The following is a 17,586-nucleotide window of genomic DNA, read 5'->3' as shown; positions in this document are numbered from 1 at the left end:
CATCCAGGGTTGGTGACTCAACTGCCACGCTGGGCAGCTTGTTCCACATCCCAACAGATCTTTCAGTGAAGAACTTTTTCCTAACATCTAATCTGAACCTGCCCTGGCACAGCTTAATGCCATTTCCCCTTGTCCTATCTCCTGTCACCTGGCTGAAAAGACCATCTCCCACCTCTCTACACCCTCCTTTCAGATAATTATAGACAGCGATAAGGTTTCCCCTCAGCCTCCTCTTCTCCAGACTGAAACAACTAAACTGCAGCTCACCAGCTTTGGACATCAAAATAGCCCTGGCCATAGAAGGACCTATTTGCTCATAGCAAAAAACCCACCAAAACAAACCTAGCCCAAACCACAAGGTAATTACAGATCAACTATACGCTTTTGTTTGATGATGACCAGGCATCTAACACAGCAGCCATTATCAACGCACCTCTTTTCCAACGTGGCTTCCAGCCATTTGCATCTGCAAGAAAGAGGTTTTTGTAATTCACACCGGCAGCTGCAGTGCCAATGAAGTTGCACTTGAAGGCTTCTGCAAATCCACTTTGCTAAAAAAGCTATAGGAAACTTATTGCAGCAATTTTCCCAAGTTGACACAACCTTCTTATTGGTTTCGTGATACTGACTTACTGATGTTTTGGGTCCCACTTCTTCAAGAAATTACCTCTGATTTCCCACACTACTGGAGAAAATAAGCTCAGCAGGAACATCTAGACTCACTGTCCCTAGCAATGGGCCCTGCCAGCAGTAAAGCACAGCCAAAATGAAAGTAGATTGCACGTACCTGTGAAAAGCTTTCAGGAGGGGCTTTTGCACAGGGATTTCTTGCTTCAAGGTCATCCCAAACCATGTCACAGACAGCTCTGATGAGCAACAGCACAAAACAAGCTCACCGGAGCCTTACAAATAGTGGAGAGTAGATCAAGTTCTCCTTCCCACCTTACCTAGGGATTTTGGGTTTGTGTTTTGGGTTTTATTTTTAAAACTATATTAGATCTCTACTTACTCTTTTAAGATGAGTTTGTGTTGATTTTGTCAGTCCGGCTGCATGGCCAAGTGCTGCTGCTGCACACAGCAATGTCTGCCTGCATCAGGCCTCGACTTGCTATTTCTAAAAATAAAATAAGTCATATTAATTTGCTCCTCCAGCACCTGGTGTTTAAAGTTATTTCTTGGCAACTTCTGTTCTTGGCATTTAAATATTTTTCATATTCAGCTGAAGTCTGACAGCACTCTTGGTTATCCTTCTCTGCCTCGCTAATAATTTGGTTGATGGCATGCAGGTGGGTTTCTCATAATTAAAAAACCCATTTACAAAGTTTGCATTAGGTGATCTGAAAAAACAGAGCACTCCATTCAAAGGTTAAATATAAGTAGGCTGCAGAGCTCCATGAAAATATTGCATAATTTAGAGATAAAAATAGTTCTGCTTTATTCGAGCTAGACAGGATAGGTAGATTTTTTAGCACAATCAGCCTAAACCTCATCTCTCCAAGTTGCGTGCTCAAGTTGATTACAGAAAATTAAATTTAGTATTAAGCAACCTAGGAAGGAGGAAATTACAAAAATTAAGCTAATGCATAAATCATAAAAAAGTAATGGTGGAAACAGCTACAGGAGATCAGCTAATGCATCTTCATGCTTGTTCCACACCAGAATGAACTCGTCGCCCCCTTCTATCCTCCTGACAGGTATTTGTCCGACCGCTTTAAAAACTCACCCAGGGTACAGGGACCAGAAGCCACTAGCCAGAGCCCTCCAGGGCCCCACCACTACAGACCTTGCCCCAGCATCCACCTGCTGTCCTGATTTGGGGTATCCCCCCCTACATCTGCCCTGGTTGGAACGAATGGCAGGGCCTGACCAGAGCAGAAGCACCAGCTCTACCTGATCAGTGGCTGGTGGCTGCACATCCCACCAGCCAGGACGTGTGGTTTTTAGAGGTGCCAGAGCAGAAGGGACAGCCTTGCCCAACCTGCTATGGGCCGTACAGATACCCATGGACCCTGCACTGGGAGCTGGCACTGCAAGAGCCAGAGCTGTGCAACTGAAGCCCAAAAGCACTCCTCGGAGGAGCACCTGCAGGTAGGGCGGGGAGACAGCAGCCTCTCCCAGTTGCACCCGCAAGCTCTCCAGGACTGGTGGATGGCTTGCAATGTTGGGTGCAGAGCTGCAGCACTTGGCACTTCTGGGAAAAGAGCAATCCCAAACACATAACCATAAAGAATCCAAGCTGAGGACTATATATTCTTAAACATCTCTTGGTTTAGAAAGAAAAATCCAGACGTTGGCTGCAGCTTTCAGCTTTTCCACAGCATTTGGCACCTTCATAAATCATGAATATAGCACCTGATAGATCTGCCCTGCCATGTTACCCTAGTTTTACAGACAAGAACCTACTGCTTGCAAAGGACCTGATCCAACTCATGCTTGAAGCAGGTGGGATCTCCCAACCACCCCTATGGGGCGCACAACAGAGGTTCCCAGCTTCCTCAATAGCCATCTTCGAAAATGACAATGCACATGAAGTGTCTTTCCTTCTCTGGCCAAGAACCCAAAGGTAACTTGGTAGAGGGCTCTGCTGATACACTACAACAGATGACAACATTCCTGTGGAGTCTCAGTTAATGATGCAACACCCTGATTTTGTCTCCCATATGTCAATTTGTAACACGTAGCAGTGTCACAGCAATTGCACTGCTTTGGGTTCTCCACACTCCGGAGCCGGTACCATCCCATTTAAACTTGTATGGCAAGGAAGCATTTAGCTCTGAAGGTACATTTACAGCACAAGGATTTTCTTTTCTGAGCAAAAGCCTGATCTTTTTACTCCTTCACTAATCCTCCTCCCTAGGAAATGTACAAATCCAGACACTCTTTATCAGCTGGGGGGTGGGTTGGCAGTTTTAGATGAAGCTCTTCTAATTGGATTGTTTTCTTCCCAAGAAAAAAAAATAATCAGCAATTTAGAGAAATTAAAAAGCTAAATGAAGTCCTTAAGTGTTCCCCTTAGTTGCTTTCAAACTTTTTTCTAATCCCTTTGAACTCTATCCTTTGTAGTTTAGTCAACAGCTTGTTTAGGATTAATTTTTTCCATCCCTATTACAAGACACTGTGTATGTTTATGCATGTTATATACACACACAAATGTCCATCATGGAATAGATTAAAAAAAACCCATAATCCTTATAAAGAGCCATAACATTTTCAAATTCTATGGAATCAAGAAGAAAGGAATTAGCAGCATGATTAAGGCTGAAGTCAGAAACTACATTTCTGAAGGAATTCCTGAAGGGCTTTGCCAAAAACTTCAATCTCAGATTTCAGGCAACGACCCCAGGTTTGAGGTTTGTTCCAGAGGGAACACAACAGCTCTTTTCTGTTTCGATTTAGTTGAAGCAGTGTCCCGGTGAGCGGTCCTCCCCTTCAGCCAGCTCTAATCCCCCTAGTTACACAGAAGCAAACAAAAGCGCGTCAGCATGGAGGCTGCTAAATCAGTCAGGCGCCCAGCCCTCTACAGTCTGGTCCTTTCCAGGGCCCTAAGCAACTGTCTCTCCCCACGCAGACCTGATCAGGCACTGGGGACATTCCGACATGACCAAAGAACCACCCAAGTGGCCAAGGCAGCCCCAGCCTCTCTGAGATCCCCAAAACCAGCATCCTGAACCCCCAAAAAAGGCTAAGCGAGCACAGCAGCCTGGAGCAGGGGCTGTGCCTGTACCAGCACTCACACAGAGTCCTTGGCCAGCCTCTGACTGCGCCAACCAGCCCACCGCTGAACCCTGCCCTAGGGGACGCTCCAGCCTAGCCCAAGAGGGGACACAGCCCAGGCTGGCCAGGGGTTCATAGGGATCCCCATGCTCTGGTCTCGCAGAGCCACAACCTCATGGGTAACCTGCACTGGACCGAGGGGGAACTCCCCAAATCCACTGGCTCTAGCTCAGGACTTAGCTGCCTGCAAGGGCTGCAGGGAGATGGCAGTGCACCTCCTCATACCCCACAGAAAGCACTGCCAGAGACCACACTTGGCAGTGCAATGAATTGCTTTGCTCAAGGGGCAGGAATAAACAGCGTGCCTGAAAGGGCCCATCTGTGGACATCGGAGAGGGGCTGGGGAACAATTGGCACCTCAGAACACACAGGCCACAAAGCAGCCTGGGAAATTTCCCTAGAAACACTTCACACCCTGTAACTTTTACTAATTCCTAGTCCTAACAAAGCATTGGGGAACAGCTTATGAAAACTCCCTTGCAGAACAGGAAGGGGCCCTTTGCTCTGAGCACAGGGATGCGAGATGCAGAGGATGACCTCAGCACAGCAGGTCATTGGCAAAACACAAGCATTGCCACAAATGAAAAGCCTGACGCCCTGACAGGCTGCAGTGAAGAGCATCCAGCCAGCGTCCCACATGCTTGCTGATGCAACACTGCTGACTCCCTGCCACACTGCTGAGGTGTGGGCTGCATAGACAGCACTGGCAGAGTAAAGGCAATTCATGGGGCCTGCAGCACTGCTGCACAAGCAGCACTAGCTGCAAAGTCTTGGGCGGGGGGGGGGGGGGGGGGGGGGAGGGGTTGGACACAGACATGCAAGATGCTGAAGAGCAGCACACAGGGCCACAACCCACCCCCTTTCAAATAAAGGTCAGAGCTAATTAAATGAGTGGCTAAAGCAGTGATTAGACATCGCGTCTGGATCCAGCATACAGATTTGTTCTTACAGCACAGGCCTGTTCTATGTGTGGACACAGAGTGCATGGCTGATGCACAGCCAAGGTTAGGACAGTGCTTCACAGTACAGGGATGCTTTCCCACTGTTGGGATGAAGGCAAGATTCCCGCAGGGGACAGAGAGAAGGAACACGTGGAAGGCTGCCGCAGACATACAGCCAAGCGGTGCATCACACCGCTGCAGCCTGCCATGTAGGGGGCGGCAAGAGCCAGGGCCCTCATGACTCAGTGTATTGGCACTGCTCAACCGCACAGTAGCAGTATGTACTTTGTGTCAGGACATGAACATGTCCCAGAGGCTTTTTTTTCCCCTTTGGCAATCTGTACTACCTGAAGTGAGGGTACCCTAGCAGGAGCCTTACCTTTACACCTTGGGAAGCCATCTGTGATGAGACTCCCTAATACCCAACTGCCTTACAGTGTTCAAGGAATTCATGACAACTGCTTGTTTACAGAGCAAAACACATCTCTGCCTCGCTGTGCACCCACAGGATCCACAGGCTAGAGGGCAGGCTCCCAGACTCCTCTGCAAGCTGAGAGCTTGCGATCTTGACAATGACACCTCGGAGGAAAACAAGTTTCTTGTCTGAGGTTCACTGGAAGATCAGAAGACCTTGGAAAGTTACTACGATTATGTTTAAGTCCACGTGACTTTTCAGGACACAGATCTTCCCTGCAAAGAAGTAAAAATTCATTAATAAACTGAAACAGCTTCAACATCAGAAAAGGGAAGCAGGAATACTACTAACCTTGAAAACACGCAGACCAGCCTCTTGCCGTTTTCCTCCCAACTGCAAATCAATCATCCACTTGACAGCAAGCTTTTATTCTTAAGCCACTTAGCAGCAATTATATCACTTTTTATTTGGAACATGTGAACAAGTATCCTGTTTATTAGCTTAGTAAAAACTCAAATGCATAGAGCTACAAAGATGAGGCACCTCAGCACAAACCCACACAGGGACCCCTCTATTTCAGCCTTCCTTATACTGTAGATAAAAGACCATCAGGATTGAGATCCACAGTGGGGACATGCCAGTGAGGATGAAGACCCCACCATCCCACCACTTGCACTGTTCAACAGGTACCTTTACAGCCACTATGGGAAACCACACCTCTCACACCATTACTTACATCTCAGTTACTTCTGGATCACATCAAACATACTTGACACATTTACAAGTCCTCTTGGCTCCCTTCCCACAAGCATATCACAAGTCTTAAATCAAGAGTGTGCAAGAAGCTGTCCATACACTATACATGACTTATTTAAATACATAAGCAATTTAAAGTCCCTGAGTTACACATCGCCTCCTTACGCCATTTCCCCAGAAGTCATTGCGTGCTTTCCGTTTACCAATTACCGCTGTCTGTCCATAGCAGCGCCCGGGGTGATCTCAGGAGGCATGCCACCCTCTGTGTCCAAGGCAAGGGTGGGCAGTTCCACCTGGAGGCGGGAATCATGGCAGCACTATGCCAGACCAGAGGCAAAATGGGCACGCAGGTCTCTCTAAACCTCCCTTGAGAAGCTTGTTCTTGCTGCTGCTTGCATTTAAAACAGGTTCAGTACTTCAGACTAAATGAGGAACCTCTGCCTGTTAAGAAGCCATTCTCAACAAATCATCACAACTGCCTAACCAAAAGCAAAGTACCAAATGCAAGTCACTTGTAAACATTGCTGACACAGGAGCAGATTCAATTAACGTGAACAACCACAGGGACAACTTGCAATTCGGGAACAGCCTTTTGTCATCAAGTCTTTATGGCTTGAGAGAAAGAACGTTAGATTTGTTTTTGAAATGGTTAGTGCAATTTCTTTTATTTGAGAGGTCAGCTGTAAGAAGAGTTAAACAGACGAATCCAGTATGACACCTCACCTTCCAAGTAACTTTTGAAGCTGATCTGAAATATGGCACTGGACTCTTACCCAGATAGAGTCAAGGCATTTGTGATCTCAGAAATAAAACCACAGCTACTTTCTTCCAGGGGATGACAGTGGTGGGGGTTAAGTTCTTTAAGGGACAATTTGTATGTCATATAAAACAGAGGAAGGAAAGTTTAGCAGCTTAACAGCATCAGCAGCACAGCTGTGTGCTTGGCCAGTACCTCCGCAATCCACAAATAACAGCTTCATCTAATACAGAATTAATTCGGAAAAGTGAATGAAGGAAGGAGAAGTAGGCAGCCTCGTTGAAGAGACAGGTAATGCAGCATTTGAACAGTTCTTTCCTGGACATTCAGTCTCCTGCAATGTAACCCTGGGCATTTACACCAGGAGTGGTGACAAACAGCGTGTTCTGCAATGCTGTCTGAATTTAGATCCTGCTCCCCTGCTACGTTGCACAAAGCAAGAGCGAATATCCAAGTTGCTATCCAAAGCAAAAATCCATGTCACCTTCCTTGACAGTGATAATTGTGTTTACAGATACTTTTTCTAAATAGCATACACCTTTTTGGAATCAGAAGCCAAGCTTATGACACTCACCATGTCTTCAGCTTTCATCTGATTTAGGAGACATGACTAGATGGCACCACCATTCCCTTACACTTATTGCTTTTACAAGCCATACTCATTCCAAGACACCCAGCTCACCAGAGTATCTTTGCTCTTGACCCTTTCCTCTTACAATATGAAGAGCTCTCATTAACCCTAGTGGAAGCCAACATAACCGAGCACAGGACAGAACAGGCTTTTTAAGGCTCTATGGCTGACCAACAGGAACAGAAATATACATACATGTAACTGAAGTTTTCCTTCCATTTAGCAAAAGGTACCAAGTTTTAATTGAGACTCTTCAACGTGTTACCCTTCCTTTCTCATACCCATCTTACCCACCTAATTTACGGGGAAGACTCACTGTGCTTCCCCAAGCAAAACAAGGAATAGATCACATCAAGTTTGCTCCATAGACCGAAAGGTAAAAAACAACAACAAAGGACAAACTGGTTCACAGTTAACTATAAATAAAAGTGCAGGAAGTGTTCAAGTAGAGTGTAGAGTTTAAGCAAGCTGTACAACCACATTTGGCATAGTCATCTTTTAAAGGCTCTGCGTGGGTCCCTCCCATTACTGACAGCAGGAGGAAGAGGCTGAACGCAATTAGCTGGTGATGGATTTACAGGTCCTCGTCCATTGCCTCTCCCACTACCTGCATAACCATGGCCGTGATTATATGTAAATGGAAATCCACTTGATTCAGGTCCAGTTTGTAAACCATTTCCTAAAAAGACAGAAAAAAGGTTATCGCATGTTCCACTGACCAGAATCACTGCTCCCTGACACATCTTTAGAGACAGGGAACATGGAGATTGCAGAACCAGAAGGAAGAGATGCCCTTCTGGTACCATGAGACCCCAAACCATAGCTTTCCCTCCCAGCACTCCCCAACCCACCCACCCACCCACTCCCCCCGTCAGTCCCCTCCTCCAACTAAAGCAAGAGCTGCATGCTGACTCTCTGCACAGGAGAGAGACTGCAATCTCATGAAACCAGACTGGTGCTTTCCAAAACATGTGTCATCTTGTATGTCACACACCAAGACATTCCAGAGACAACAGGGCAGCAGAAGTCAAGGATAAATAAAGAAGAGCAAAGCTACACAAAGCTTTCGTGCCATTCCCCACTACCAGGCTCAAGGAAAGACAAAGCTGCCTCGTGAAGCCCAGCCACAGAAGCAACTCAGCTACCATCAAGTCCTCACGAACTTGAGCCTCCACTCCTCATGTTTTGCTGGTAGGAAGAGAGGCAGAGATGAAAAGACAGAACGATGGCAAGAAAGCACAGGGAGAGAAGGAAAGTCAGGATAGTTGCATGTAAAGACTGCACAAGAAGTGGGCAGACAAAAAAAAAAAAACAAACACACAAGCTCAGAGAAAATGAAGCTGTCCATCACCAGAAGCAGGGAAACTAGAGGTGCCTACACACTAACTGGGCTGAACACCTACTACCACTGAGGAAAGGCTGGCCTGAAAGCACTGCCCCCATTTGCTTAGAGCACTTTCAAAGGAACAGAAAGGGCTTGTAAGAGAAGTAAAATAAGAGAAGTTAAAATCAAGTTGCTAAAGAGGAAGCAGACAGTCACTTAATTCAAGTGACAGAGCTTTTTATGGGTCAGTCTGACATCATCTGCCAGCAGAGCTTAGCAATACACGACCAGGTACTGCATCTGGGTGTCATTACGCAGGCCAGAAGTAAGGTTTCCTCTCAGCTTACACCCACTCAAGTCTTTGAAGCATTTTCTTATTTAAGCTTCAGTCTTTAAATGCATCAAAAAATGATCCAGCCATGTCAAATATTGGAATTCAGACTACTACTACTTCTGTTCAGGGGAGCTAACTTGGCAGGAGAGCCAAGGTGATCAACAAGAATAAAGTAATCTTTAAAGCCAAGGTCTCTGGCATTTTTTTTAAATAAAAAAAACAAACCAAACAAACCCCACAAAAAATCCAACACAAATTGAAGTGCTACAAAAACTCTTTGAAAAGTAGGAAAACAATTTAGGCAAAGTCCCTTTACACGATACAGGCATCTTGAATATTCTGACCCTACTTCTAGGGAAGAAACCCTGAAACCATTATTCAGGAAGTACTGACGCTTCCGTGCTTCAAAGTTTGAGGCCCCAAAGTACATTTCTGTCCCAGAGCAGAGAACCCTCAGCAAGGTAAGGTTCTTTTTATTCCCATTAGGTGTTTCTCAGCCTTTCACAAAAGGAAGCAACTTACCCAGTGGCCCAAAAGTACAAGAACCCATATTACTTGATGCAGAACTATTATTCTGTTCACCCTGTACATTCAGAGAAACATAAAAAGAAGAAAAAACACATGAATCAGAGGAAGAAATTGCACATTTTTACAGAACGGGGCTCATTTCTTTCCTGTATTCTTACAGTGGCTCCACATGGATTTTATCTGCTACTCTAATTATTGGCTCCTTTTTATCTGTCTATCACTTCAAGTCCATTTTTCCAGAAGCGTCACATCTGATCACAGCCTAGCATGACGCATTCAGAACAAAGAGCACATTATGCCAGAAGCCTCAGACAAGTCTAACATACCAGTTTGCTCTGCCCGATGTGTTCCGAGTTGGGTTCACTGAAGTTTGGCACTTCTGAGTATACCATGCAGAACCTGGAGAAATCAAGATTATGAGGAAGCTCTAAGGCCTTTTTTTTAACACCACAACTCAAAGAGCATACATCCTCGACATATCCCACCACCTAGAAGTAACTAATCCAGACCCCACTGTTCAGAGTATTAAAAGTCCTTGATTCCTTAACAGGCTCGTGGTGAAGCTGTCACATCTTCCCAGTGAAGGTGTTTCAGTCAAGCAGAGGCAAGTATACATTTACTCTAGGAGGTAAATGGCCTAGAGAAAACAAAACGTGATGAAAGAGATCCCTTCGCCTCTCCTCCAGCTGCACCCTTGTTCAGCACCCACTCACAAGCTCACCAGAGGCAGTCACCTGGCCCACTCCCAGACTCTGACTGCATTACATTTCTAGGGAAAACACCCCACATGCTCCCAACGCAAAGGACTGCCCCACCAACACAACAGCACAGAGGGGTCTAGAACAGGGAACGCAATTCAAAGCATCCTTTTCCACTAAAGGGACCTATGGAAGACTAGGCCCACCAACTCACCATATGGCAATTACGGCAGAGGGGAAGATTGGAATCACTAGGCAGAAGTGGAGCTCCTATCCCCTGCTGGGAGTCACAACCCAGCTGAGGACTCACCTCACTCCAGCCTGCTGGAGAGTAAGCCCACTGCATGACACTGCTGAGGCTGTGGCATTACACCACAGAAAATCCCCAGGACCCCCTTCCTCACAAAATACAGCTGAGCGCTGGACACTTCTGAACCATCCAGGAGAGAGGTGGCCACCCCACAGCCCCACTTCCCTGATGACCACCCTGTGCAACAGCAGCAGCGCTCTTCTGGTTACGAAACATTGCTGTTTTTCCTGTTGCTTGACAAGTACGCACTTAGCCAGGAGTCATCATCGCCACCTCAGCTTGTGGGCAGTTTAAAGAAGGTTTAATGAGGCTTGCTTCTGCTTAGGTATGATTCACCAGGGTTACTTTTGACTTCCTTCTTTGCACAGCCTGTCTCTCAAGCTTGATACACACAAGGCTTACACCAAAATAAAGTGGTTATTCAAGCTGAGGCCTAGGTAAACAATGCAGACTAAGTCTCTTGTCATGAATCCCATCTTCCCGCCTCTAGGTAAAGCCCAGACCTGTGCTGAGAACGGAGGGCAATTCTCCCCAGTGTACCTAGGATCCAGAGGGGGGTCAGAGCTCATTATCCCAACAGCACGTAGCGACACACACTGCGGTTGCCTGTACCGTACCTATCCATGACCAGGCAACACACTTTTGGTGCCCTAGCTTCCATTTACTAAGAACCACCACTTCTCATACTTACTGTGACACTCTGCTGAGAAGAGGACACAAGTATAAACATGCAATACTTACTCCCCAATTTTATGGAGCTCGCCACCTCGTCCCGTATAGAGCGTCAGGCATCCTTTCCACAGAGACGCATACCTGGCCAAGGGAAGGAGAAGCAGAGCGGTCTCTTAGCGTGTAAGAAACACCGCTGTTGAAAAAGAAAGTGGAAGCATGCTATCTCCCAAGATTTAACAAATATTACATTATCAGCATGAATGGACTAAAAACAACTCCCAGGGACGCTAACTTCACTGCACTGGAAGTTTATATATCTCCTTATTTTGCTTCTAGCAAAAGGTACTGGAAGCTCACTTGCCTCCTTTGGCAGTTCAGGAAAGCAGCCAATTATTCTGAAAATGGGTGCTCTTCCCTCAGCTGGAACAACCCTTATGACTGTTCCTGCAAAGGCAAGACATTTCACCAAAATGTTACCATCCAGTGACAAGTTTCAGTTCTGCTTTCAGTAGGAGCCAGCAAGAATTACTGTTCTTCACAGAGAATTTAGAGACTGATCTTGGGCATGTATAATAGGAAACACTTTTTCAGTGTAGGTCCTTAACAGATTTTTTTTTTCCAAGGTGCGAGTTCCAAGCAACACATAAATATGCAATGAAATAATTTCTGAACACAGAAAACATTCATTTACCAGACAGCACAAGTAAACTCCAGTCTTTACAGCAGCTCGTGACTTCTGGCATTGGAATCTGACTTATGCAAAACTTTCTGCGTAACTGCGCCTTTCAGTGAGGGGTATCACATATCTGAACACAACAGTGAAAACAGACCAGAAACCCAGGTGCAGTGCAAGGGGGTTAACAGGAACACACGTATCTTGTAGCGAAGGAATGATGAGCCCCAGGAATTGCGATCTCAGGAGTCACAGATAATCTGTACGAGTCACCACTTCCTTATGCTCCTGGTCTATCTCTGGAACATAGATAACTAACCCAGCTTTTGCCCTTGGCCTTATCTGCTGAGACTGCGAGCTATGTGGCTGCACACAGGGCCTCCAACAGACAGCAGCACCAGGAAGCCAGAACAGGACCACAACGTAATAGGAACCTTCTCTGTACTGCAGCCCAAGCAGTAGAGCTTAGTGCCTACAGTTACAGTGGCCATCTCAGGAGTTTTCTACCCAGAAGCAGGATTAATGATCTCCACTTTCCTCATGCTGTCACTTTAAAGATTCCCCTCTATGCCTAATTTCCAATAGCCAGCTAGTTCGACGGTTTTGTTGCAGAGCACAAGGGGAAAGATACCTTCACTGGGGCAAGAGCCAGCAAGCCACAGGACTGATAACCTCCAGCCCAAAGATATTCCACCTAACACAAGCATTATTTTTTGTCTCAAAGAGCTAGCCAGAAAGCACCAAACTCCAGAATGAACTTCCAATTCACAAATATTAACTGCAACAACTTCCTGTGAATAGGTCAATCGGCCAACGACCAAAAAATCCAGCAATGTGTCTGCTTCTGCAGAGAAATGTGTCTAACAGCTTGAAATTCAGCAGAAAGACACGCTAACATGTGGGGCCTAGCTAAGCTTTTCTGCTTGTAACAGCGAGCATCCCACACTGAAAAGTCGATTGGCCTACAGAGCTGGAATTTACCTGCCTTGCAATGGCAACACCACACTGAGATTAATCCCATTTGAACAAGGCATAGATTTTGTTTGGGGAACCACGCACACCAGCATTAGGGCATTTTTCCTAAGCCAAGATCCAAACCAGAGCAGTATTTAGCATTGGCCACTTCACTCACTGTGCAGTCCCAAGCGAGCAGGCAATTCATGTAAACGAACGCATGACTTACCCACCCACCAGGAACAGTGGTATCAGCTCAAATTTAATTCATACAAACCAAACTGGCTTTGTGACACAAAAGGGATGTAGCAACCCTCCTGTTCGTGGCACTGAAACACCAGCGGAACCACAGTGAGCTGTAGTAACAGTGCTGGCCAGCATCACCAGTTTTTTGTTTCAGTGGGATGTAAGCACAGGGCTTTATGCAGGCCCAGAGCTCGGGTGTAGTTCCACCCAAGCAGGGCTCACAGACAGGCAGGTTTCCCCAAACCCACCTCTGCGGAGGAGTCAGCCCATTTCCTGCCAAAGGACATTTACATAGGAGGAAGCAGCTGTAGTTTTGGTGGCGAGGTCATCTGATTTCACTCCATTAACTGAGAACTGCATTGAAATGAACAACTTAAGAGCAGCTCCACACAGCAACCTTTCACCTACTTCTTCATAAAAACAAATTAAAAGGACCTTTACACACAGTGCAGTTCCTCCATTTCCTGGGGTGCTGTAGGCCAAAGGATCAGTGTAACACCCTTAAAAGTGTAACCTCACTGGTGCGATGAACTTGAAGGGCAGGGACTATTTGCTTTGCTATTGACAATTTAAGTGACAAATTGAATCTCGTATTCTCTCACAGCTGACAAACCCAAGTTTGTCATGGGGCTGGGTTTTTGTTTTTGAAATTTAACAGTCTCAGAGACAAATTAATTGCACCTAACCAACCACACTCTGCAGCGTAGCCCTGGCATGAATCCAGAGAGTGGGAATGGAAAGGTTGTCCTCCTCTGCCTGTCACTGCTGTTAAACCTACTGCGGTGAGAAGCAGCTTTTCTCCAGGAGAGGCATTAATCACTTCCTCCTCTTCATTAAGGAGCTGACTGCTAAAGAATTGGCTGTAAAAATAAGAACATGCTTTTGACTTCCCTGCCTGACTTACGGACTAGGGCCGACTTGTGTCCCCTCCCATCCTAAGCCAAGCATTTCCCAAGGAGCTTTCCTAAAGCCAAAGGAAGGCTCTTCACCACCTCCTCCTCGTTAAAAACATACGCCCCTCCTGGCCCTTTACTGGGCTGCACGCTGCCGCCAGGCCCGCTCGGGGAGGAGAAAGGTGGGGCACTGGTGGCCTCGGGCGGCTGCCTCGGTAACGGGGCACCGGTGCCATCGCAACCTCTCGGGAGGGTGCCGAGCCAGCTGGCAGCCCACGCCTCCTCCTGCGGGACAAAGGGCTCCCACCGAGCCGAGCCGGGCCGGCGCTGCCCGAGAGAGGACCAGAGCGGGGTGGGGCGGCGGGCCCGGGCCCATACGCACCCTTTGGTCAGGCGGATGATGTCCCCCGGCTGGATGAGGCCGCCGATCTCGTCCCACACGGAGATGGTGATGCTGCCCGTCTTGTCCGCCACTTTGCAGGACCTCACCTCGTGCCCGTCCTTCGTCTTGGTGACTCGCCCTGTGGGGAGAAGCGCGGCTCAGGGGGGGCCGGGGCACGGCTACCCCTGCGCGGGACACGCCTGGGCGGCCCGGGGGTGGGGCGTGCCGGCCGCCACTTACCGATCTCCAGCACAATAAAGATGACATTTAAGTTTTTCAGTCCGGGTTTTATGTCTTTTATGAGGAGGTATGTATCACTCGCCGCGCTCATGCTGCGGCCGGCGCAAGGGGCAGGGCTGGTGGGGAGAACCGAGCCCGCATGCCGCGGGGGAGCAGCAGCGGCGACGGCAGGGCAGGGCCGGGCCGGGGGGCACCGGCAGCCCTCACTGGGCACTGGGACACGAGCACCGAGGGCTGCGCAACGACTGTGCGGCACGGCCGACCCCCACCGCCTCCTCTCCCGACCGACAGCACCGACACCACAAAGCACAAACAACTCGCCCCGCTCCCGCCGGCACTGAGGCACACATGTGCGCTGCGCTTCCTTTTATACCGACCGGGCGGGACCACTGCAGGCGCCCGGCGGGGGGGGATGGTGCTGAATGGAGCTGTCTTGGGTACGCGGAGCGCCGGGACTGGGCGACAGGCAGGAGCGTGGCGGTACCGAGCGCTGATTGGGCCGTGCCGCGGCCATCTTCTTCCCCGGACGCGGCCGGGACAGACCCTGGTGCTGGGCTTGCGGGCGGGGCCGGTCGGGCCGGGGCTGTCCCGGACTGTGGCTGCTGCGCCGCGCTCTCTTCTTCGGCTCAATCGCTTGCTTCTCCCCCTGCGGGGAATGGCACTGCAGCGCCCCGTGCGCAGCAGAGCAAAGGGGCGTTAGGAAGCGCTTCGCCTCCTCCTTCTGGCGCCATTTTAAGCTCCATTGTAGCACCGAGAGCTGCCCTGTCGTAGGGGCTTCCGGGGGTTCTAACCGCCTTCCCGGAGACAAAAAGCCACACGCCCTGGAGAAGTGTGTGTCCGTTAGAACAGGGGCTAGGGGAGGCTTCTGCAACTCCCTGGGGGCTGCTGGCCCTGGTCTCCGCCCAGCAGACATGGCCGATGGCTGAGGGGAGGGGCCGGACGGCGGCGGCGCTGCGCGGTGCTCCGCAGCTCTGCGGGGCTGCACCACCCTGTGACACTCCCGGAGCTGGTGTTAAAGAGGGCGCAGGGGAAGCCTTAGGGTTACCCGGTACCGTGCTGTGCCCAAAACGCCAGGGTCAGCAGGAGGAGGTGGAGCAGCACCTCCAGGGGGAGGTGGTGGCCAAGCAACGAGCCCCCGCAATCTCGTGACACGCTTGACTGGAGAGTTCGGGGAAAATAGTTCCCTGCCACAGATCAGCCCGAAGAGGTGAAGATGGCTCTGTAATTCAGCTCTCCCCCTTGGTAAAGGCGGCAGAGCAGCGTGCCTGTGCTTTGTTTCTCTCTTTGCGGAGCCAGGCTTAGCAGGTTGGGCTTTCCCCTTCTATTTCTGCAAGCAGAGACCCACAGATGACAGCCGTTGTGAAATGCTTGGCCACACGCTCTGCCACACCGGAGCTCTGGGCCAACAAACATTGTGCAATGTTTATCCGCGAGCAGCAGATCGGCCCTGCCGTGTGTAACTCGGTGCTCAGAATAAAATGTGCTGTTTGCAAGAATCTGAGAGGAAGGCAGCAGGAGCCACAGAAGAATTTGTTAAAGCCCCTGAGAGCTCAATCCCCTTCTGTCCCATATCCTCCAGTCAGCACAGATTCGGGGGCGGGGGGGTGGATGATGAGAGACTCCTCCTGTGGCCTTTATCCTGACTGGCTTTGTAATCTGGTAATGCTAAAACCACCTTCAGAGCGATTGCGTGTATGGCAGTATGTGGACGGCTTTAATTTAGCCACTTGGAAAGAATTCAAACCAAACTCTAGGAGTGACAGCATCCCTGGTAAAGGTTGGACAAAAATACTTTTATCTGTAGAACTTGTAAAATTTTCCCACACAGGTGGGGTTTTTCTGCCTTCACCTCCACCTTTTGTCTGCCCCATCTATTTAGATCCCTTGGGAAATCATAATTTTGAGTCCTGTGTTTTCAGCCCCAAGCACAATCGCACCCTGTCCTGGATCGCTCAACAGGCCCTAGCAACGCTAGGACACACTTCTAGCTCTGTGTCACTGGTAAGATAGTGTCAAGTGAACATCTGTTCAGGAAGACAAGTGCAATGCAGCATCTGCGAGAGGTGCAAAGGATGCGAGCTCCGGGCTACCAAGCCACCTTCTTGTAGTCAGTCAGGCGACTCTTGGGCTAGTGAGTGCGACCATTCCCCTGCATCACACCATGTCCCGGCTGCCTGGTGCTCATTGGCCAGCACAAAGCCACCAGGCCTGCAGAGCAGGCAGCGTGGTGACCAGCAGTGAGCACAGAAGCAAGTGGATATGTTTTATAGTAAGGGAGATAGTCCGGAGATACTTGAAGCCTAATTGGGCCCCACCCTTGGCAACCTGCTGTAGCTCATTCTGTTTGACAGAGGTTGGATGAGATGGATGGTCACAAGAGGTTCAAGTCAACTTTGTTGATGCTGTAAAATATTTTCTACCTGTCTTCTCAAATGTAAAAAGAGGCACAGAGCCCCAGAAAGCTTGATTGCTCAGAGGAGGAAGGCATGGTCACAATCTCCCTCTGTATCTGTAGGGCTGGGATTGTCCTGGGAAGGCAGTGCTGGTCATCTTCTCTGTTACCATTAGAAACGTAATGTGTTCCTTGCAGTTTCATTTTAAGGCAGTGTGTACAGTACCTATTCCACCACGGATGAACAGTTTTGCTGTTTGTTTCACAAAGAGACACTTGCATGTTTTTTAATCATTCCAGTTGCCAGCCTCAGAGCACTAGGGTTTGGTAATATTATTAATACCCCTTGGTATTACCCAGCAGTGCTTGGAAGATTCCTATTTGCGGTGAAGGTGGCCTGCAAAGCATAGCAGATTTTTTTTTTTCTCCCCTGTCTCTTTATAATATATGAAGAAACTAGAATCACTATTAATTCTTTTTCTTTCTCGGTGTCTTCTTTCCTGCTTCTTTTAACCTCAGAGCCAAAAGCTGCCAAGTTGTAGCTGTGGGTGATGGGAGGACCAGCTTTCTAAACTCTTCACTGGAGGTGTAGTCAGTCTTTTGCAAACAGGAGCAGCCCAGAGAGCTTTGATGCAGGCCTATCTTAGGCCATGAAAGCTTCTGGAA

General features: G+C 48.5%; 1 protein-coding gene across 1 annotated transcript; it reads right to left on the bottom strand.

Annotated features, from left to right (window-relative positions):
* Positions 1-7,739: 7,739 nt before the first annotated feature.
* On the bottom strand, positions 7,740-14,714 carry NABP1 (nucleic acid binding protein 1). Its single transcript, XM_084265271.1, has 6 exons — positions 14,529-14,714; positions 14,289-14,427; positions 11,210-11,281; positions 9,787-9,859; positions 9,455-9,515; positions 7,740-7,953 (listed from the first exon to the last, which is right to left on the bottom strand). The coding sequence occupies exons 1-6, from the start codon at positions 14,617-14,619 to the stop codon at positions 7,766-7,768; spliced, it is 624 nt and encodes a 207-aa protein (XP_084121397.1). The 5' UTR covers positions 14,620-14,714; the 3' UTR covers positions 7,740-7,765.
* Between the last annotated feature and the right edge of the window lie 2,872 nt (positions 14,715-17,586).

This window comes from Gallinula chloropus, assembly GCF_964237585.1.
Source record: "Gallinula chloropus genome assembly, chromosome: 5".
Classification (NCBI taxonomy): Eukaryota; Metazoa; Chordata; class Aves; order Gruiformes; family Rallidae; genus Gallinula; species Gallinula chloropus.
The sequence above is the reverse complement of the archived record's forward strand: the minus strand, read 5'-3'. Positions and strand labels throughout refer to the sequence as shown.

Excerpts from the sequence above, each read along its gene's own strand:
- NABP1 (XM_084265271.1), bottom strand. The coding sequence starts at position 14,619 with ATGAGCGCGGCGAGTGATACATACCTCCTCATAAAAGACATAAAACCC. Across the intron at positions 9,860-11,209 it reads GAGCTCCATAAAATTGGGGA|GTTCTGCATGGTATACTCAG; the intron begins GTAAGTATTGCA and ends TGATTTCTCCAG. Across the intron at positions 9,516-9,786 it reads ACATCGGGCAGAGCAAACTG|GGTGAACAGAATAATAGTTC; the intron begins GTATGTTAGACT and ends CTGAATGTACAG.